General features: G+C 43.2%; 1 protein-coding gene across 1 annotated transcript in view; it reads right to left on the minus strand.

Annotated features, from left to right (window-relative positions):
* EIF3H (eukaryotic translation initiation factor 3 subunit H) overlaps positions 1–22,605 on the minus strand; it is a 123,483-nt gene that overhangs the window by 4,146 nt on the left and 96,732 nt on the right. The window contains exons 3-7 of the mRNA XM_030553732.1: positions 14,209–14,376; positions 12,588–12,687; positions 10,793–10,942; positions 2,055–2,175; positions 205–337 (exon numbers count right to left, since the gene is read on the minus strand). Coding sequence (XP_030409592.1) covers positions 205–337; positions 2,055–2,175; positions 10,793–10,942; positions 12,588–12,687; positions 14,209–14,376 — 672 coding nt within the window. The remainder of the gene's footprint in view (positions 1–204; positions 338–2,054; positions 2,176–10,792; positions 10,943–12,587; positions 12,688–14,208; positions 14,377–22,605) is intronic.

The raw sequence follows: 22,605 nt of genomic DNA on the forward strand, positions 1-22,605 counted from the left end.
TTACCTTTAAACTTAGGCTACACAATTTTTCATCAGCATTTGTTATATTTCTTAGGTATTTCCCTAGAGAGACTAAGCAAAGGGAAACAGTGCAAATGCTGAGATATCACATGACATCATATGTAAAGTGAAAGCAGGATATTAAGGGTAACAACTATATTTTTTCTGTGGTTACGAAATGAGAAAGATCTCCAGAACCATTACCTGCAATAAGCAGTGAATCCATTCTGGCAGGGGGCTGTAGAGGTTTGAACAGTTTGCTCATGTCCTCTTCAGGAAGTGGAGGCTCTCCTCGACTCTGTCGCTGTAAGTTTTCTTGCTGACGTCTCTGCTGGTACTGGAAACAATGCAACAAACAGAGATTGTGGTAGGATTCTTAACACAAGTATAGCTGACTAAAGAGAAACTTCTCAAGTGCAGCCATCAAAGAAATTAAAAGAGTTACTTCATTCATATATGGATTTTATTTAATAAAACCTGTCCAATCCCCCAAAAGCACAAACTGAAGTTAACTACATATATATATATATATCTCAATAGAGGTTTCATAAAAAATATGTTTAACTTTATTTTTGAGTTGGGACTTTTGTAAGCAGAAAGATGTACTGTAACATTCTGTATTGGAAGGGGGTTAAAATCCATTTTTACTGAAGCTAAGTCAGCAGTATATTTAGAAAGATCAGCAGGGTGCAAAAGACTCAATTTTCTCAAACGTAGTCAACTGAGTGGCTAGAATTTAAGAGTATACAAGAAGCCAATTCCTTAAGTAATTTGCAGCAGATAAAAAATAAATAAATACAAATTCAGAAATTCCTAAATTCTACGTCAACACCAGGTTGTTGCTATATGGTAGGGGAAAAAGACCCCTTAATAATGTTCTCTTCAGCTGAAGAGTGAAAACCACAAATTAACGATACAGAGTTGGTTAAAATAAGTTATTGTCCATCAGTACATCTTAAGCTTTATTAGTTCTTTTATCCATTACAAGTGCTTGGATCTGATGTTGCCACTTAGAAGTCAGTACTATATGGGCCACTAGAAGGAAGAATTTAAGTAATTTGACTAGTTTATAAAAGAAGGTGTTTACAGCCTGCTCTTATAGTTCTTTCCTTTTCAATTCTATTTTTACAGTATTTTTAAATTAAGTGAAGCAAGACCATTTTTCAGCCTTTAGCTGAATATTTTTGTTTTTACAAAAATGGTGCTTAAACTAAACCATTAAGAAATGTTACATTTATGTTTAAAGAGATGTAAAAATTTTAGAAGCCATTTAATGTATTTTGTATGGTACTATACATATAAAAATGTAGGTTGGGATTAGCTAGATATATGCAGATAGTAAAAGGCATAAACTTTAATCTGTATCTTGCTCACTTAAACTCATAGCAAATATATTTAAATCTGAAGGCAAAAAGACACACAGGACATTTTAATCATCAGTTTGATACATCAGCGCAGAGGTACCTGAATGAATTTCAGTATGCTATCAGGTATGAAATGTTGTCAATCAACAATTTTTCAGCAGCAATGACAAATGTGGTCTTCAGGCCACATTAATGAAGAAAAGGTTAAACATTCATATATCTGTATGTGAGGAAGTTATAATACATTGCACCATCCACTTCTGAGCAGCTGGTTTCTTGTTTCTTATCAAAATTGCTTGCTCTTAATCACAATTGCTCCGTTTTTTAAATGAATCCACTACTAAAGCAATTAAAGTTACTGAAGAAGGGAGGTGCAACCCCCCGAAAGCTACTTCACTCGGATTTTCCAAATAAATGCCTCTTTGCATTATTCACATAACTTTGGCAAAAGTGAATACAGTGTCATCTGATATTACCATCTCTCTGTTTTAAGTAGGCAGATGTTTGTGGCAAAGAGTTTCAAATAATGCACAGAAAGTTAGCTTTCTGAACAAACCTCTATATGTAGCAGCTGACATGCAGGGGGCGTCTAAAGTGTAGTTTGAATGGTATTAAATGTAGCCTTATATGATGCTTCACCTTCATTTTGTGGGAAAAAGAGCTTTGATTCAGCTTCTCTCAGCTACCAACCTGGTGTTTCTGCTGCTGCTGCTTGCTTGTGTTCCTCAGGTAAGTGTTGTATTTAACTATATCCTGGCTCATTTCATCCACTCTGTCCATCAGCAATTGCAGGGTCTTCCCCAAGTGATTACTGAAATACAAATGTAATTTCTTACTGGTAAAGTTAACCATAAAAATATTTTAAAATTCAAATGCATTACAAAAAAGTCACTTGACCACTGTTCTTGTCCAATAGTACAGCTAGTTAGCTTCCTCGTATAAATTGATAGTAACATGGTATGCATTTATTGAAAACCATTTATTGTTTAAGGACAGTTCTACTAGAATGTCTGCCACTTACCAACCAATGTGTTTCAACGTTTTTCTTAAAAAAAAAAATTGGAGAGAGAAAGTTACTGCTAGTGAAAGTCCAGGCCCAGTATAACCATATATCTATCTGGGTAGTTGGCTTCCATCACCATAATATCTAAGTGTCCATGGTCTTAACTTTCTGAACATCTATACTTAGCAGCTAACAGGGAGTTTCAGAGGGAGTAGTGGTTTCAGTCAGGTACAGTGTGCAAGCAGAAAGAAGGTGTGGGAAGACTCCCTTACTTAGCTCCATAAAGCCACTTCCTAACCTCAATCACCTGCAATTTCCAGATTCAGGCCAAATGTATCCAAAACAGTGTGATGGATTTGTGATGTGCACCCCTAAACAGTTCCAATACAATGACTATGTTCCATATCCTTGGTTTAAAGTCACCGTTAGCCATATGCAATCTTCCTAAGCCTACTGATGGATTAGTTAAATATTCTTCAAAGCTTCATAAAAATTAACTAGGCTACCAAGCCATACTTGGAAGTTTTGAAGATATCACTTGCCCTTTAGTCACTGGCAGACGGAGTTGCTTCCAGTCAGGCCAATTCAACATTCCATACCACAGGCCATATGGAAACAGCAAGGCTGGGTGGGTCCAATTTAGGTTAGATGATCAGCAAGCTTGTCCAGACAAATGCAGTCTGTTCAACAATTTTTATTACCACTTTTTTTTCCTGGAAATTTATGTTCAATATTTTACAGGAAAGTTGAATTTTCAAGATATCACAGCAGGGAAAGATGGTTTTCACCCAAGAGTTCAGAAGAAACTCAAATATGAAATTGCAGAGCTACTAACTGTAATTTGAAACCTACTGCTGAAACAAACCTCTGTATCTGATAACTGGAAGGCAACGAATGTAACAACAGTTTTTAAAAAGGGCTCCAGAGGTGATCCTGGCAATTACAGGTAAGTATGCCTAACTTCATTGCTGGGCAAACTGGTAGAAACTATAGTAAAGGACAGAATGATTAGATGCATAGATGAATGTAACATGTTGGGGGAAGAGTCAACACAACTTGTAAAAGGAAATCATGCCTCACCAATGCATCAGAATTCTCTGAGGGTGTCAACAAGCAGGTGGATAAGCATGACCCAGTTAACAGAGTACTTGGATTTCCAGAAAGCCTTGACAAAGGTCCCTCACCAACTCTTAAGGGAACTAAGTAAGAGTAGGAATAAGTGGTCAGTTTTTCATAATGGAGAGAGATAAACAGCGGGATCCCCCAAGGATATATACTTTGACCTGTGCTGTTCAACATCCTCAAATGATCTGGATAGTTTCAAGACTGTAGTGTGCTTTGGACTTAACTAAGATTTACAGGCAGATCTCACAAAACTGGGTCAGTAGGCAACAAAGTGACAGATGAAATTCAACCCTGACAGGTCAAAGTAATGCACACTGGAAAAAATAAGCTAAATTACACACATTATGGGTAGTTCTCAATTAGTTGTTACTATTCAAGAAAGATCGAGTCATTGTGGACAGTTCTCTAAAAACTTCAGCTCAATGCACAGCAGTGTTCAACAAAGCTAATAGAATGTTACGAACTATTAGGAAAAGGATAAAAAACGCAGAAAATATCATATGACTATGTAAATATATGGTGCAGCTACACAATATATTTAATATTGTGTCCATTTCTGTTCATCCCATTTCAAAAAACAGAATTGGAAAGGTTCAGAGAAGGGCAATGAAGGTGATCAAGGATATGGTATGGCTTCCATATGAGGATACTAAAAAATATTAGAGTTGTTCAGATGAGAAGAGAGACGATTAAGGAGGGATATGACAGGTCTATAAAGTGATGACTGTTGTGGAAAAAGTGAATACAGAAGTGTTATTTAACTTTTCCCACAATACCAAAAACAGAGGTCACCGGATTAAATTAATAGGCAGCAGGTTTAATACCAACAAGAGGAAGCACTTTTTCACACAACACACAATTAACTTGTAGAACTCATTGCCATGGGATATTGTGATGGCTAAAAGTATATCTGGATTCAAAGAAGAACTAGATAAGTTCACGGAGGACAGGTCCATCAATGGCTATTAGCCAGGATGGTCAGGGATGCAACTCCATGCTCTGGGTGTTCCTGAACCTCTGACTGACAGAAGCCATGAGAGGAAGACTGGGGTAGATCTCTCCAAAACTGCTATGTTCTCTACACTCTCCCTGAAGCTGTGGTACTGGCCACTGTTGAGACAAGATATGAGGCTAGATGGACCAGTATGGCCATTCTTATGTTCTTAAACAAATTAACTTTTTTCACAAAAAACTTTTAGTATGGTATTTATGGTGACAACATTCATACCAAATAGGAGTGTGGGGGAAGGGACATCACTGCTCTGTATTTTACCTCTTTGACTGATTGGAAGCAGGGCTTGCAGGCTTCCGAGCGAGCAGTGCTCACCCATACTTGGCTCCAGGCCAGTTAGTCACACAGACTCCATTTTTCTTTTCTCTACTGAAATACATTATTACTAGTTTTTAGTTAGCTACCCTGTTTTGTGTACTTCTACATCAGAATCATATAGCCACTACTCATCTAGACTGTCCATATGATTATTTCCCTCAATCTTTTACAATGCATTCTCTCTACACTCTTCACTTGTGCTGTATGTACTCCAACTGGAAACAACCGGCAGATAGGACAGTGGCATAAATCTAAGGGAATAGTATGTAGTTTACCCCCACATCCCTCTCAACACACAAATGTAGCCTTTAAAATTATAAATTGCTCCTACAAAAGCCAGGAAATACAGAGTTACAGCTTAAAGCCGCTTGTGAACCAAGCACAGCATGGTATATGCTTAGAAAGTAGCTAAGGGAGCTCATCATTGTCTCTAAGTATTGGACCTGCTATTTGATAATTCCTTCTAGGCAGAGTCTCCTGCTCACCCCACCGTTTATTTTCTACTCAAGTTTAAAAATCTCTTGGGGGAGGGGCGAGAAGAGGGGATAAAATCTTCAACTGCACAGCAGCAACAAAGGTTTTTCTATAATTATTTCTGAACTTCCTGCTTTGTTTTTTGTTTTGGGGTTTGTTTGGCTTTTGAGCATTTTAACTGTATGATATTAGAACTGTGGAATACTGCCATGACCATGGGTGTGTGTATTTTCCACTTTTTATAGAGTTTATATTACCCAGAGTGTTCGCACTGGATATTATCAGAAGCAAGTGCATATGTGTACACGCACACTAATGGCCTTGTAGGGCATGTGGGTATCACAAATACATAATTATTATACAGATAGCGTCCACATGAAATACAGCTAGTTACAGAGAATGATTTTACGTGAATCTCTCTGGGGCCAGTTCAAGTTTAGCAGAATACTGAAACAGGGAGATATTGTTAGAAGTTGTAGTAATGTGGAGTTTGCTTTCATTGCCAGGGAAACTAAAAGCTGAAAACTGATAACTTAAACAGATGTGAACTGAGACATGAAATGATAAGTATGCTCCAACTACAGGACCAATTTTTCCATATAGTTATCTCACACGTCTTACGCCAATTCTTGCTCCTACCTCCTTGGGAAAAAAAAAAAAGGGACCAACAAGAACTGATTTTTGAGAGTGTAAATGTACATACACACACATCTATGAAGCATGTCTATGAAGCAAATTAAATAAAAGCTTGCTGTACAAACCCTGACAGGAATCCATATTTAATAAAATACAAATATAACACTTGGTAAAACAAAATTAGTGACATTGTTTCAGTCACCCTCTACAACCAAAGAATGTAAAGCTCCATGTCACTCAGCTGGTATGGTGCAGTAAATCCACGCAGATAAAGGTGAGTTTATTAAACACTTAAAACTTATTTGTCAGGTCCAAATGTCAGGCAAAGGAGACATATCATCTAAGGAAAGACATCTGTGGAAGAGGCTCACTTTTGCATAAAAATTTAGCATTCTGCACAGCCTCAATCTCTGCAGAGAAAATTTAGTAATAAAGACACTTATTTAGAAGATGCTATTCCCTTCCATAGGACAAATAGCTATACAATTCACTGCATTCAGCTCTGCATAAAAGATGATATCTCACTGAATGGATTGCCCAATTAATTTTTTCCCCTTTGAATAAAGATCAGGGACAGAGTGGCAAGAGTGTGTATAAGAAAAATTATGCGGCAGTTGCACTGTTTGGGAAGGGTCAACCAGTTTCTCTGCAGCCACTCTTCCTCCTTGCTCCACTAAGGAACTACGTCCCCTTCAACAACATTCCCCTCTTCCTGTGGTGGATAACTCTGTGTGATCAAGATGGTGATGGAAAACCCAGTTACTGTACTTTGATTTGGGGGTTGGAGGTACTGAGGGAGCACTTTTGCAGATTGATGTGGTAACAGCCTTTAAAATGGGCATAGGACTAGGAGTCAGGAGACTTGAGTTCTATATTCTCAGTTCTGTGCCTTTGGACAACAAACTTACGCGCTCTCTGCCTTATGATTCTATAAGGAAGATCTGATCCACCACTTACCCAAGAGAGACTATTTGTGAATATCAGTCACAGACTGATTGCGTGTCCAACTGTATTTTTACCCTACTAAATACATGGCAACCAGAAGCATATTGTGGGACAGACCCCCCACCAACTCCTACAGCTGCAAGGCATCCTGACATTGGAGGTCATGCTTAGCACATCCCTGTGTGTTTATACAAAATATGGTGGCCTGATTGTCTGTTACAAGTTGGGTCGCCTTTGGGGACATGCCTCTTAAGAGCCTTAATATTTTCAGAACCACACTCCTCCAGAGCACGAATATGCGAGGGAAGGTTTTACGAGGAAAGACCAAGTTCCCTGGGTGTGAAATTCCTTGGCAGAGGCTCTTGACTCTAAGCTAGACATAACTGCCATTACTACAGTTTGGATGGAAGGTGCTTGGAAAGCCATGACTACTGCCAAGCATTTCACAAAGACACAGTAGATGCCAAATCAAAAAACAACACATGAAATTGGAAGTGCTATTTCCCCATGACAAACACAAGATATTTCTTATAGGCACTGGAAATATCCCTATGTGCATGTTAATGTCCAAAAGGATCAGAGCACAGAGTCAGTTGCCTTCCTCTAGAAACATGTCTTCCACAGTAAATCGTTCCTTTATCTAACATACAAGAAGTCAGATTAGATGGTCACAGAGAGCCATTCTGGCCTTATATACGAATCTATGAGTAATACTGATACAGTTCACTGATATCTAGGATGAGTCAGAACTCTCTTGTCTTTCTGAATACCAAGTAGTTCTCTTCACAGTGTTAGAGGTTTGAAAGTCTCTTTGCCAGGAGAAGCTAGATTCCCTGAAGTATCTTTTCCTGATAAGGAACCCACCACCATTCTTTGCTGGGATGGGGTTTGCATGTGTACAGTCTGCGGGTTTTCTGAAACTTGTGCTTGTAGTCCCTCTAAACAAGGCTCAGGACTCGTGTCGGAGGTACCAAGGGCTACCTGGGTAAGAGCAGGAACACTTGGGGCCAGGAGAAGGTTCTGACAGCCTGAATACAAAGTAAATGCTGGCTTATGATGTGGTGATTTTTCCTTTTGGCTCTTGTGAAAGGGGTATTATGAGCAGGCACGTGGCAAAGAGAATTCAGGTATACCTTGACTTTCTGAATGCAATGAGGCCTCTGCCAGCTCCCCAAAGAAATTCTCTCTGGTGTAAAAGCAAATCCTCAAGCTTTTCCTGCCCCACGACGGAAACCACAACATCGCCATTACAGAAGACTGGATAAGTCTGACCCTCAAGGAGTACATATTTCTTTTATGCAGATTAAGGCACAGGCAGCTGTGTAAAGCATATATTGTAACCTCCACCAGCTGGTTGAAAATAGTTGCAAAGGAATGGCAACCTTTTTGGATGAGGTTACTTGGCTTAGGTATCCATCATGCCACCTCTAGATTCCTGGACATGTTTCAACACAAGACCTGCTGCTTGGACAGTTTCTGGAGAAATGTTAGATCCTCCCATGAGAAGTCATAATCTCATTCCGCTGCAGTGAATGTATCTTATCTGAACAGTAGTTTTCCAGCTCCTCCAACTCCAAACAATCCTTCATCCCCTTTACCTTCAGCTTGACCCTCCCCCAAATTATCTAGGCAAGGGCATCAGTTCTGGGCTGCAAGTATCTCAAAAAATCCCTCCACTCCAAATGTGCTGAGTGTGCCAATTACTCCCAGCCTGCGAGAAGATGGCCTGCATCAGGACAACCTTGAATGAAAATGGAAGAATTAGTGCCATGACAGGCAAAAGCACAGCTCCTACAGGCTTTTGCTGATCATGGTAAAGAGGGAACTCACTGGCAGGCTCCAGAGGCAGTGCGTCAGCTTAGATGGCAGCTAAAAAACCAATACGGGTCTGGCTCACACACTGCTCTTATGGGCCAAAGAAACCTTTAAGATCTTGGAGCCAGTTTGGTATTGGGAAGCCCAGACCAGGAAGTGAGAATCCTGGCAGCTCGTTGTGATGGAATGCAATTCTGTCACACTGGTTTCTACAGAAATAGAAGGATTACATATTGAAACCATCACACAATAGTTGATACATCCCATCTTGTACATCACAAAATAATTCTTCATTTTCTTCATCAGCCCAGTAATCTAAACCTGTGATAAAATTATAATCAGCATTTCTTACACTATTGTCCAGGGATATTTTGCCAAAAAATAATATTTACGACAGATAAATGCTAGAAATCGTTAACTCATTTCTAACCTACCACAAAAATCACTAAATCAAAAAAATTCTTTTTTATACTCTATTTTACACTCGGTTAAAAAGCCCTGGAGACTTTATTATAGGAAATTACAGATTCATTTTTAAATTTTAAACCAAATAAAATCAGAATTTTAAGACTTTTTAAACAATTGTACTGGAATCGGAAGGCTACTATAATGGGAAATGAAAATGAAAACCTAATAGAGATCAAGAGAGAGTTGAAGCAAGGTTGTATAAGGTCACTGACATTATTCAACATTTATAGTGACTGATGAAATTAATACTGTCTTGTGTTTCTTTGATTAAGAGGAATGGAAAACGAACAACTAACACTCACTATGAAGATGACAAAGCTGTTGGATGATTCAGAAGGAGGTCTGAGGAAGTTAGTGGAGATTATATATGAATACGACAAAGAAGATGGTTTAGAGTGGAATGTGGACAAGACAAAAACTACAGTGGTTTGTAGGGATCACAGGAAAACAGGCAAGATTTCAGTAAATGACACAGCCATTTAGTGAGTGAGACATTATTGTTACTTGGGAAGCATCATTACAGAAAATAGAAGATTAGACATTGAAGTCAGCACCTGAATAGCAGAATAAACGATATTCTGGAAGATTAAACATCTGATGAGAAGGGACATAAATCTGAAGACTAAATTCCAACTCTGAAAAACAGACTTACAGGTGTGAAACATGGACATTCAAACAAATCGATAATAAAGAAACTGTAATCCTTCAAATTATGGTGTTATAAAAGAATGTAGAAAAAATATGGACAGATTGTGCAACCAACAAAAAAAGTATTGGAGATTATGGGAACTCGGTAAACACTAATTAGAGATCTTCTGAAAGAAAGATTCAATTTGCAGGGCACATTAGAGGTTCAGCAGGCAATGCATGTTTACAGACACTGGAATGGAAAGTTGATGTCAGAAGATGACAAGGCAGAAAAAGATCATGGATCGACAATATGGTATCCTGGGTGGATGAAAAGGACTATTCACCCACAAAGAGATTCGCAGAGGATCATATTGAATGGGCTGCCATGGTTGCAAACTTTCAGTAATAGAGATGCCACAGAAGAGAGGAGACAACCTGACACCGGGCTCTCAAACTCTCAGCAAACCTAATGCTACTTTTTAGCAAAACGGATACCGTCAACACCAGGCTTAGTAAAGTCAATTGTAATTGAAATCTCTTTTCAAGCACTATATTCTTGTTTAGGAATGTTTATCATTTTTAACTGCATATTACTGGCTCAGCAGAACAGATGTGCTTTATTTTTTAATAAAATCATTCATATATATTATATTTGACAAAAACAATGAAGCCAAAGATATTGTTCTATTTTGAGATCTGTTTGGCAAATTTTACAGGTGCTGAGCATTAGCAGGATCCACAAAGTGAAGAAACACACACTAACTACAATGTTTACTAGGTACACGTTGAATATGTAAATTATTTATTCTCTGAATTTAAACACTGTTTTTAGCATTAGTTTTTGCCTCACTCAAAGCAGGACAGGAGGAATAAAATTTTGGCTCCATTAGAGTCAATGGCAAAACTCCCATTGATTGTAACAAGGCTGGATTTCACGATGGTGTTGAAGTGCAGTTTGGGAACATGAATAAAGATACATCCATTATTTTAACAAGTACTTACCTGCCAGACAGACTGAGCAATTCATGTTTATCTGCTACTGCTGATTTCTTTTCCAGCTCCCACAGCATAACATTGATCAGGTACGAATTCTTAATTATAATGGGCACTTCTTCAAACATGTGCTCAAATGCAACATTCGCTTTTTTCAATCTGTAAAGCAAGTTTAGAAAGTTTATACATAACCGGGAACTTTGCTCCTTGAGGTCGCTATTCTTGTTCTAGCAACAGTCAGCTGGTGATTCCGTAGAGCCCTAGATTTCCAGAGCTCCATTGCCAAGAGAGGCATTTGCATGGAAAAACTTTACATTAAAAAGCCTTGTACAAACTAACCAAGTGAAAAAGCCCTCAAAAGTAAAGCAGATGCTTTAATCACTAATGTGTTATTTACAAGAATAAACTTCCACCAAAAGACTACAATGGCAAGGTTAACTCTGCCCCACCAGAATATTTTACTGTTTTCCTTACCATCAGTTTTTCTTAACTAGAAGTGACTAGTCACCACATAGCTCTGCAATAAGTTCTAGGTTCACAACTACTGTGTTACAATGAAACACACTAATGCTTTTATGGAAAGCTGCATTCTCCAGTAACTGAACATATAACTTTAAATCACTGACATCATTAAAAGAGGATGATGAAATACATTTAAATTCTAGTCAGAACAGAACAGAATTTTCTTATTTTTGTAACATTTTACCTTATCTTTATTACCCCTTACTTTAATTTTTAAACAGACAAAATAGACACGGATACCTATCATCAGACCAACAAATAAAGGTACAATACACAAGTCTGGGGGCACGTGCAGTATGTGCGGCTCCATTAAGGCTGGAAACTAAAACATTCACTTCCATTTTTTAGACTAAGCAGCACACTAATGGAAGTGTTATCTTTAGACACTGAGCAGTGAAATGGTTCAGTTTTTTTGAATGAAAGCTTCGCGTGGGTTTCTTTTTTGATACTGAGCATTGAGATGATTAGGGAGAAATGTCATGGGAGCAGCTGCTTCAATTATAAGTGGTTACTCAATGGCAGTATCAAACAAGCAGCATTGTTGTAACCAATTAAATAACACAATTCACAAAACATATTCTTGCCACAAAAAAACGTAAAACTTGTTATTTGATTAGCAAGTCTCAAGAACAGCTGTATTTTTAGAGGTCTCTCTATTTCTGGCCAAGAGATTGTTTATTATTATTGATAATGTGATAGTGCTAATAGGCCTCATTGTGCTAGGCAGTCTAGACTGATAGGTCTGCTTTGGAAGCAAAGTAAATATTCTGGAATACACGTAATTTTATTCCAGAAGACAGTGCCCAAGGAATAGCTATAGCAAATAGTTATTCCAGAATACCCATGCTGGTCAATTTCAGCCATGTAGACAAAGCCTTAAGAGACTGTTCCCTTTCTCTATCTCTGTGTATTTCTGCCCTTTTGGATCACCTCAGTGTATCTCTGCCTCTGTTCCCAGTTGCAGCTGTCTTCACAACACTCATCCCAGGGCTGGAGTGATAGAATGCAGCACATCCTTTCAAAACATATGTTAGTGTTGCTTCCCCAAGCCAATTGTAGGAGTGCTTGGAGCAACATCTTCATCATTTCTTAGACATTGCATTTGAGTACACATCCATCACTAGAATTACATACCTGGTTTCCACAGAAATTGACATCACACCAGAATTTTTTGTTAAAAATCTCCTTTTAACCCTCCTCCTCCTCCTCCCATCCTCCATCCTCCCCACTCCCCACCCAAAAAAAGAAGGATCATGAAGAGAGATCCTTTTAAAATACTTACGCTTCTGGAGAGAAATCTTTCTCTTTGCAAACTTCCATCAGTTTGGGAGTTAGTCTGTAAGCCTTTAGCGACAGAGATCCTTGGGCAGTCTTAATGGGATCTAAGACAAAGCAAGGAGGAAGGACACAATTACAAAGATGATTTAAAATGAGTCTTCTTCTACGTGAATATTTCTTTGGACGGTTTACATTTTAGGAAAAATATTATATTGCATATTTATATTTAAAAACCGAAAAAAATCAGCACAACAGGGACTGTGGTCCCCTGACTAGAAGTATAGTAATGAAATATAAATAGAACTGAACTACATGTAATGCATCCATTTACCCATCTAATGCAAAGGTGGGACTTAAAGTTATTTATATTTAAGAAAAGTGAAAAGTACTAATTCCTGATTTCTTTTCCTTAGCACAAACTACCCAAACTCCTCACATATGATGGCTGCCTCACTGAAATATAAAGGTTTTCCCCTCACAAAAAGGCAGCTCTACCTACTATGTAGTAAAATAAAAATATTTACTAAACCATAATCACTTAATACCAAAGCGAGATTTAGGATTAGATATAGGCTAATTCATATTAGGCAAACTGTCTAATTGCTTGGGACAAAAATATAATTGATGCATAAAAAGATTAGCTTCCTCTTGACATACTGTCTTGAGTTCAGTGGAATGTTTTCTAAACAAACTGTTAAATTCCTAGGACAGGGAAGCTTAACACTTGCAGCATGATAGCGGCTAAGGTATGCCAATATTAGAATAAAAACTGTTAACATTCATGTTGTCTGAAATTTAACACAGTCAAACTTTTAGCAATCGGTGATAAAATGAAAACCAAAATAGACTTGAACAAGTGGAAAATTCATCAAGGTCTGATGATGCAATGTTTCCAGCCAATATAAGTATACTTTAACAACTTGTTCTTTACTGTAATCCAATTGTTAACATACTGAAACAATTTTGGGGCAGCTCATAAGATTGATCGTATTCATTAGTATTTTTTCTGACAGATACTCAGGACGTTACATTTACTTCTCAGCTGGAAACTATATGCAAGTCTGCCAGATATGGCTAACTGAGTGTTCGGGGAGGGGGAGGCTATAAAGCTGTTAAATTGCCTACGGTTCTGATACAGCACAGAACATCTGGTCTGGAGAGCTTGAGGAAACACCATTAAATAGACAGAAAATAAAAAAATCTTTGTGCTGAGAAACAGTCCAGGTTTTGTATGCTTCTGTCAGAGGTATAAAAAAATTTGGCATTTTGTGTTATGATTGGTCAGTCACGTACAGAGCCAGACACTCTAGCAATCGGGCGTTTTTAGACATCTGGTCTAGTTCCACCAGTCCCTTCAACGAGGGAGGGGAGATGGAGGAATAAAAATGAAGCAGCTACTCCAGCATTCCAAAACGTACACATCAGGGCTCTGATAGCAAGAAAAATAAACAGAAAGAAGGAAACCCTGTCTAGACTTAGCTGCTGCTGAGGCTGCTGTAGACACAGGGTTGGTATTTACTTGAAAAGGCCTGCCAGGCTACTCTTACAGGCAAAAGACAGAATACAAAAATAGTAGTAATAATATTAAGAGGGGAAAAGAATAATAAAGGAAACCTCATACTAACCGTAAATGAGAACGACAGACTCCTCAATTGCATGTTGGTAACTGAACTGGGAGTCCAGGAGGGCACGAGTGACAAAAGAGCCATAGTAAGTAGATTGGTACCAGCCAACATGAAGATGATCAATGTTTACGTGGCGAAGGCTTCGCATCATTTCCATCTGGTATTGAACTAGACGAAATAAAAAGAATGTTAAAGCGTAAACTTCTAAAAACTATTTCTTGAGAACACCAACAATTAAACCCGAGCAAGTTACATTTTTCACAACTATAAAATCAGATTGGTTTATTTCAGTCACTACTCAGCACAGATAATATTAAAAATTGGAACTTGTTGGATAAAGTCAGAATAAAACTATTTTGGTTAATCAGAATACTTGTCTCATTTGGAGTTCACTGCTAAACTTATCAACGAACTATTACATGGTTTATTGTATTCACTATCTTGTTCATTTATGTAAAAAAATTCTGATATTGTGTGTCTCATAGCAAAAATAAATTTCTGTTCGACAGGAACATTCTGTTCAAGAGTAAAATTAGTATAACTGAGTTCTTTAATAGTATTAAATATTATAAGTCTTATAAGATAATTTTGAAAACTATTACATGAGAAAGCAGATTTATGGGAACCAAAAGAAAAAACAGTTTATTTTAGATGTAAATATGAGATAATACTGAAACAATTGTATGTTTGTAGGAATACACACAGTAATTGTGTGTCCCCATTCGGAGCCACCTACTGCAACTGTCAGGCAGTTCTTCACATTAATCTTTAATTTTTTACACTTCTTTTTTAACATGTTGTACATTACTTTAGAAGGTAGAGAAAAACAGCCATTTTGTTAGGATTATTATACTAAGAAAAAACAGTTACCTTTTCCGTAACTGCTGTTCTTCAAGATGTATTGCTTATGTCTATTCCACAGTAGGTGTGCGTGCTCACCATGTGCACCGGTGCCAGAAGTTTTTCCCCTAGCAGTACCCATATGGGGGAGTGCTCCCACGACTCCTGGAATGGCACCTGCCTGGCACGGTATAAGGGGAGATGCACACTCCCCCCCACCCTCAGTTCCTTCTTGCCATACAACTTTGACAGAGGGGAAGGAGGGTGGGATGTGGAATAGACATGAGCAACATCTTGAAGAACACCAGTTACGGAAAAGGTAACTGTTAGTGATTGCTCATGTGTATTCCATAACAGGTGATTCCAAGCTATATCTGTTGGAGGTGCATAGGAGTTCACAAGTTCCTAGAATGGAGGACAACCCTGCCGAATCCGGTATCATCCCTGGTTTGGGGGATGATCGCATAGTGCGAGGTGAACGTGTGAACCGACCACGTGGCGGCCCTACAAATGTCCTGGATTGGGACGTGGGCCACGAAGGCAGCCGTTGAGGCCTGTGCCCGGGTCGAGTGTGCCCTCGCAATGGGTGGTGGGGGGACACCCACCAGTTTATAACAGGAATGGATGAATGAAGTGATCCAATTGGAAATCCACTGAGTGGAAATCGGTTGGCCCCTGGTGCGCTCATCCGAGGTGACAAACAGTTGTGAGGACTTTCTGAATGGCTTAGATCACTCAAGGTAGAAAGCCAGAGCCAGCTGCACATCAAGCGTGTGGAGGCGGCGTTCCTCACTGGATGCGTGAGGCAGAGGACCAGTAGAAAGATGTCCTGATCCACGTGGTAGGCGAAGACCACCTTCGGGAAGAACACGGGGTGTGGGCGGACCTGGACCTTGTCCTTATGAAAGACTGTATATCGGACATGGCCAGTGGTTCAAACAGGGGCCTGGAGGGACGAGCCAACACCAGGTTTAGGTCCCACTGTGGAACTGGGGGACTAGAATACAGGAAAAGACGGCCTAGACCCTTAAGGAACTGGCCAGTCATAGCATGGGAAAATACTGTGGGTCCTTGCACCGGCGGATGGAAGACTGATATGGCCGCCAGGTGCACCTTGATGGACAAGGGCACCAGGCCCTGGGCCCTCAGGTGGAGAAGGTAATCAAGGATAAGCTGGATTGGGGCAGTCACCAGGGAGACCCCCTGGTCTGCTGCCCACCTAGAAAACCGGGACCACTTCGCCAAATAAGCGCAGCGAGTGGAGGGTTGTCTACTTCCGAGGAGGATGAGCTGAACTTGCTCTGATCACGTCCTTTCCTCTCTACCTAACCACTGAGCAGCCATGCATTAAGGAGAAGAGCTGCTAGTTGGGATGGAGGAGGCAGCTCTGGTCCTGTTACAGCAGGTCTGGGCGGAGCGGCAACGGCCACGGCAGAGCTACCGCCAGGCCCATGAGGGTCCCATACCAATACTGCCTGGGTCACGCTGGGGAAATCAAGAGGACTCGGGCCTTGTCCGACTTTATTTTCTCCAGGACCCTGCTAATTAGAGGGAACAGAGGGAAGGCGTTGAGAAGCCGGCCTGACCAGGACTGGACAAAGGCACTGGAGATAGCACCCCTTTCCAGGCCCTCTCCCCCTCCCCCCCAGAGCAGAACTGGGGGCATCGCTGGTTCTGCCGAGTCACGAATAGGTCCTCCTGGGGAGTTCCCCACCATCGGAAGAGCCAGTGGGCCACTTCCAGGTGGAGGAACCACTAGTGTTGCGAGGAAAAGTCCCTGCTCAAGCAATCTACCCTCTCGTTGCAGGCACCTGGTAAGTGAAAGGTCTTTAGGTTGATGTCGTGAGCTATAAAGAAGTCCCACAGCCTGAGGGCTTCAAAGCAGAGGAGTGGGCCCCGCCTTGCCTGTTGATATAGAACATCAAGGCCATGTTGTCCATTAGAAACCAGACCTTGCGGACGGTCATACACGCCAGCCACACTGCTCAGAGCTCTTTGATGTTTATGTATAGGGTCAGGTCCTAGCCAACCACAGACCTTGGGTCTGAAAGCTCCCCACATGGGCCCCCTAATCCAGGTCCAATGCATTGGACACCAGCTCCAGTGACGGGGCCCTGTCCCTGAATGGGACCCCTTGGAACATGTTGTTCAGGGTGGACCACCATTGCAGGGAGGTAACCACAGCGTCCAGCACGGTGAAGACCTTGTCCATCCTGTCTGTGGCCTGAGAGAAATTCGAAGCCAATCAGAGCTGGAGGGGCCTCATCCCGAGGCTGACGTGATGGATCACGTACGTGCACGCTGACATATGACCCAAGAGTTGCAGGCAAACCTTAGCTGTTGTCACTGGGAACCTTGTGACAGAGTCTATGAGACCTTTCAGGGTCTTGAACCTGTCAGGCGGGAGAGAGTCCCCGGCTGACACTACGTCCAGGAGCACCCCGATAAACTCTATGCACTGGACCGGGACTAAAGTGGACTTGGTGTTGTTTACCAGTAGGCCCAAAGCGGTGCATGTGGACAGGAGGAGTGCCATGTGATCCTCACCTGCAACCGGGAGGTGCCCTTGACGAGACAATAATCCAGATAGGGAAATATCTGTACTCCCTGCCGTCTGAGGTAGGTCACCACTCCTGACACGCATTTTGTAAACACTCCAGGGGCAGTGGACAGCCCAAATGGGAGGACCATAAATTGGTAATGATTTTGTCCCACCACAAAACGGAGGAAGCGCCTGCGCCCCTCAAATATGTGGATATGGAAGTACGTGTCCCGTAGATCGAGATCAGCGTACCAGTCCCTGGGATCCAGGGAGGGGATGGAGGAGGCCAGGGAGACCATGTGGAACTTGAGCTTCACCATGTGTTGGTTCAGACCCTGTAGGTCCAGTAAGGGCCTGAAACCCCCTTTGGCCTTTGGGATAAGGAACTAACAGGAGTAATAGCCATGAACTCCTCAGGCACCACCTCTATCGCTCCTAGTCCAAGGAGCCGCCCCACCTCCAGCTCGAGCAGCGCTCTGTGCGAGGGGTCCCCCAAGAGGGTTGGGTGGGGAAGAGGTACACTGGAGGGTGTAATCCCAGGAGATGGTGTTGAAGACCTATCGGTCCGAAGTGAGCTGAGACCATTCCAGGAGGAAAGCACAAAACCGGTTGGAGAAAGGAAGCTTTATTGGAGCTGGATCCCTGACGAGGAATAGTGGGTTGCCCCCGAGCGTCCTGTCAAAAATCACCTTTTCCCTGCCTGCTTGCCCTTGGAGGGTCCAGGCTGGGGGGCAGGACAAGATTGCCTGTGAGGGCGTCTCTTATAGTCCCGTTACTTCCTATGGGTGGCCTCATACTTCGAGAGGGCGGTCGGGATTGTAGTCTGCTGCGGTCTGAACTTAGGTTTTGCCGGAGCCGGACATATGCCTGGTCTACACTATGCGTTTAAACCGATTTTAGCAGCATTAAACTGATTTAACCCTGCACCCATTCACATAACGAGGCCCTTTAGAGTGATATAAAGGGCTCTTTAAACCAGTTTCTGTACTCCTCCCCGATGAGAGGAGTAGCGCTGAAATCGGTATTACCATATCGGATAAGGGTTAGCGTGGCCGCAAATCGACGGTATTGGCCTTCGGGTGGTATCCCACAGTGCACCATTGTGACTGCTCTGGACAGCAATCTGAACTCAGATGCACTGGCCAGGTAGACAGGAAAAGCCCTGTGAACTTTTGAATTTCATTTCCTGTTTGCCCAGTGTGAAGCTCTGATCAGCACAAGTGGTGATGCAGTCCCACAAAAAGAGCTCCAGCATGGACCGTACGGGAGATACTGGATCTGATCACTGTATGGGGACACAAATCTGTTCTATCAGAGTTCCGTTACAGAAGACGAAATGACAAAGCATTTGAAAAAATCTCCAGGCTACGATACAGGGTCCACAGCACAGTGCTGTGTGACAAGCGTAACGGAACGCCAAAGAATCAAATAGACACTCACGGAGGGAGGGAGGGGGTACTGAGGACTCCAGCTATCCCACAGTCCCCGCAGTCTCCGAAAAGCATTTGCATTCCTGGCTGAGCTCCCAATGCCTGTAGGGCCAAACACATTGTCCGGGGTGGTTCAGGGTATATGTCGTCAATTTACCATCCCTTTCCCCCCATGAAAGGGAAAAAAATCGTTGCTTGACTTTTTTATATGTCACCCTATGTCTACTGCATGCTGCTGGTAGGTGCAGTGCTGCGGCACTGAATAGCAGCATCCTCTCCCCTCCACTCCCCGGTGGCAAACGGTACCGTACAAAAGGACTGATAGCCATTCTCATCATCCTGTGAGTGCTCCTGGCTGGCCTCAGGTGAGGTCGGCCGGGGGCGCCTGGGTAAAAATAGGAATGACTCCCGGTCATTCCTGGTAGATGGTACAGAACGGCTGGTAACCGTCCTCATCATAGCAACTGGGGTCTGGGTTCCATCAGCCCCCCCCCCCCATGCCTAAAGAAAAGATTCTGTACCGCCTGGACTATCATAGCAGCGGGATGCTGGGCTCCTCTCCCCCCACACCGTTTAATGTCCTGCCTGGACTATCACAGCAGCTGGAGGCTGCCTCCCCTTCATTTTATCTCACTAAAAAGTCAGTGTTTCTTATTCCTGCATTCTTTATTACTTCATCACACAAATGGGGGGACATTGCCACGGTAGCCCAGAAAGGTTGGTGGAGAAGAGAATCAACGGGTGGGATTGTTGCAGGGGCACCCCCCGTGAATGGCATGCAGCTCATCATTTCTGAGAGATCTGACACAGAGCGGCTGTGTTCTCTGATACACTGGTTCTCTAGTACACTTGCACCATATTCTAGGCAAGACTGATTCTATTTTTAGATAAACCATAAAGGAGGGATTGACTCGGGGAGTCATTCCCATTTTTGTTTTTGTGCCCCCGGCCGACCTCAGCGAAGGTCAGCCAGGAGCACCCATGACAGCAGCAGACGGTACAGAACGACTGATAACCGTCATCTCATCACCAATTTACAATAGCACAGCAGATGGTACAGAACAACTGGTAACCGTCTCTGCTACCTTGCAATGGCAAATGAATGCTGCTGTGTAGCACTGCAGTACCACCTCTGTTAGCGGCATCCTGTACACATACAGTGACAATGACAAAAGGCAAAACGGGCTCCATGGTTGCCATTCTAAGGCATCTGCCAGGGCAATCCAGGGAAAAAGGGCGCGAAATGATTGTCTGCCGTTGCTTTCATGGAGGAAGGAATGAGTGACGACATTTACCCAGAATCAGCCATGACACTGTTTTTGCACCATAATGCATTGGGATCTCAACCCAGAATTCCAATGGGCGGGGGAGACTGCAGGAACTATGGGATAGCTATGGGATAGCTACCCATAGTGCAACGCTCCAGAAATCGACGCTAGCCTCGGTACATGGACGTACACCACCGAATTAATGTGCTTAGTATGGCCACGTGCACTCGATTTTATACAATCTGTTTTACAAAACTAGTTTATGTAAAATCAGAATAATCCCGTAGTGTAGACGTACCCATAGAGACTAAGGGTCTGGAGGGTTGTGCGGGAATCCTTCATGCCATGCAGCTTTGTATCTGTTTCCTCTGTGAACAGAGCTTTCCCATCAAATGGGAGATCCTGCATGGAGGATTGCGCCTCGCTGGAGAGCCCGCAGAACAGGAGTCATGATGCCTGTCTCATGGACACCACGGAGGCCATTGAATGGGCGGTCATGCCCACAGCATCCGAGGCAGCCTGCAGGGAAGCCCAAGCTGCCATTGTCCCTTCCTCCACCAGAGACCTGAACTCCTCCTTATCGTGCTCCTGGAGGGAGACCTCAAATTTAGGCAAAGAGCCCCGCAGATTAAATTAGTACCGACCCAAGAGGACCTGATGGTTTGCCACTTGTAACTGGAAGCTCAAAGATGAACACATTTTTCTTCCGAAATAATCTAGTTTCTGAGAGTCTTCATTCTTTGGGGTCAGGGCTGGCTGACCCTGTCGTTCCCTGCGGTTGACTGACTCGACCAACAGGGAGTTGGGCGCCAAATGGGTATATAGGTACTCATGCTCTTTAGTGGGTACAAAGTGCTTGCATTCTGCCTTTGATATAGGGGCCAACGAGGCCAATGTTTGCCATAGGGCATTTGAAATTGTAGCTACCCCTTCATGGAGCAGCAAGGCCACCCTACCCAGTGCTGATCGGGACAACACATTGAACAGGAAGTCTCATCTGCCTGGAGGTGGAGGCTTGCTCCCAACCTCTTTAAGAGCTCTTAGTGGACCCTGAAGTCCTCCTGCGGGATTGGAGGGAGGCGGGGAAAAGAGGCTGGTGCAGTGCTTTGGGTGTTGGCTAGCACCAGAGGATCCACCATCTGGTTGGACTCCGGGCGCAGTATCGAGGACGAGCATCCCACCGACTCTTTTGTTGGGGGTCTGGAGAGGGAGGCCAACAGTGCTTCCTAACTCCAGCCACCAAGTGAGCTCCCAGAGACCACAGTGCCCGCCACATTCAGTACCACTGCACCTGCTGTGGGGCCGGCTCCCTGGGTTGACCGGTCTGGCCTGTCAAAGGACGGCTACGAATGGAGACTGGGATGGCGTAGGAGCTGCTGCTGTCTCTTGACTGGGAGAATGGCGGTGCCGGGATCTGCGACAGCCACCAGACTGCGATCTTGATGTGGAGGACCGGTACTAACGGTAATAGCTGCTCCACGAATGGCCTCGACAGGCAGACCTGTGATGGCGAGGCGCTGGTGATTGTCGCCCGGGGCTGCAGTGCCTTGGCAGCAACTTGGAGCAGGAGCCCAAGTGAGAATGGTGTTGACAACCATGCTGTGACCGACTGCGGTACCCTCTCCAGGACGAGGACTGATGACAGCGTCCGCTGTGGGCCCCGTAGATGTCCGCTCTCTGAGGAGGACTGGTGCTGCGAGTCCCAGCCAGATGGATCCCAGCCTGAGAGTCTGGTCAGCATCAAGAGCAATCCACATGGACCCTGCCCCGAGCAGACGCTGGGTGGTGATCGACATCGGGAATGTTCTCTTGATCAAGACCGGTACTGAGCGAGGGGTGACTGTGGAGATCCCAGCAGAGGCTTGCCTCTGGAGCATGGAGCCGACATCGGCAGCACTCCGGGCACCGACACGGACAAGACGTCCTGGGCTGCCTAGAGGGCTTCAGACATGGACAGCATCTGGACATCCAGAGAGGCCTGTTCCGAAGAGGCCGGGCTACTGTGCTCTATGTGAGTGGGGAACAAGGACTGCCCGACATGGGCTGAGCCTCTGTCCCAGACTTCCCTCAGTGCCGCTGCAAAGAGGGAGTCTTCTTGGATCTCTTGGTGTTCCTCGCGGATGGGGAGCAGTGCTGACAGATCGATAGCACCGGCGGATCACCGCATACCAACACCGCGGTGCCCGGTACGAGCTCAGAGCAGCATGCCGGGGTCAGGGTCAACGCTGACTCCATCAGAATGGGTCAGAGCCTAATGTCCCTTTCTCTTTTGGTCCGAGGCTTAAACAATTTGCAAATCTTGCATCTCTCACTGATA

The sequence above is a fragment of the Gopherus evgoodei genome, chromosome 2 (genome assembly GCF_007399415.2).
Source record: "Gopherus evgoodei ecotype Sinaloan lineage chromosome 2, rGopEvg1_v1.p, whole genome shotgun sequence".
NCBI classification, from domain to species: Eukaryota; Metazoa; Chordata; order Testudines; family Testudinidae; genus Gopherus; species Gopherus evgoodei.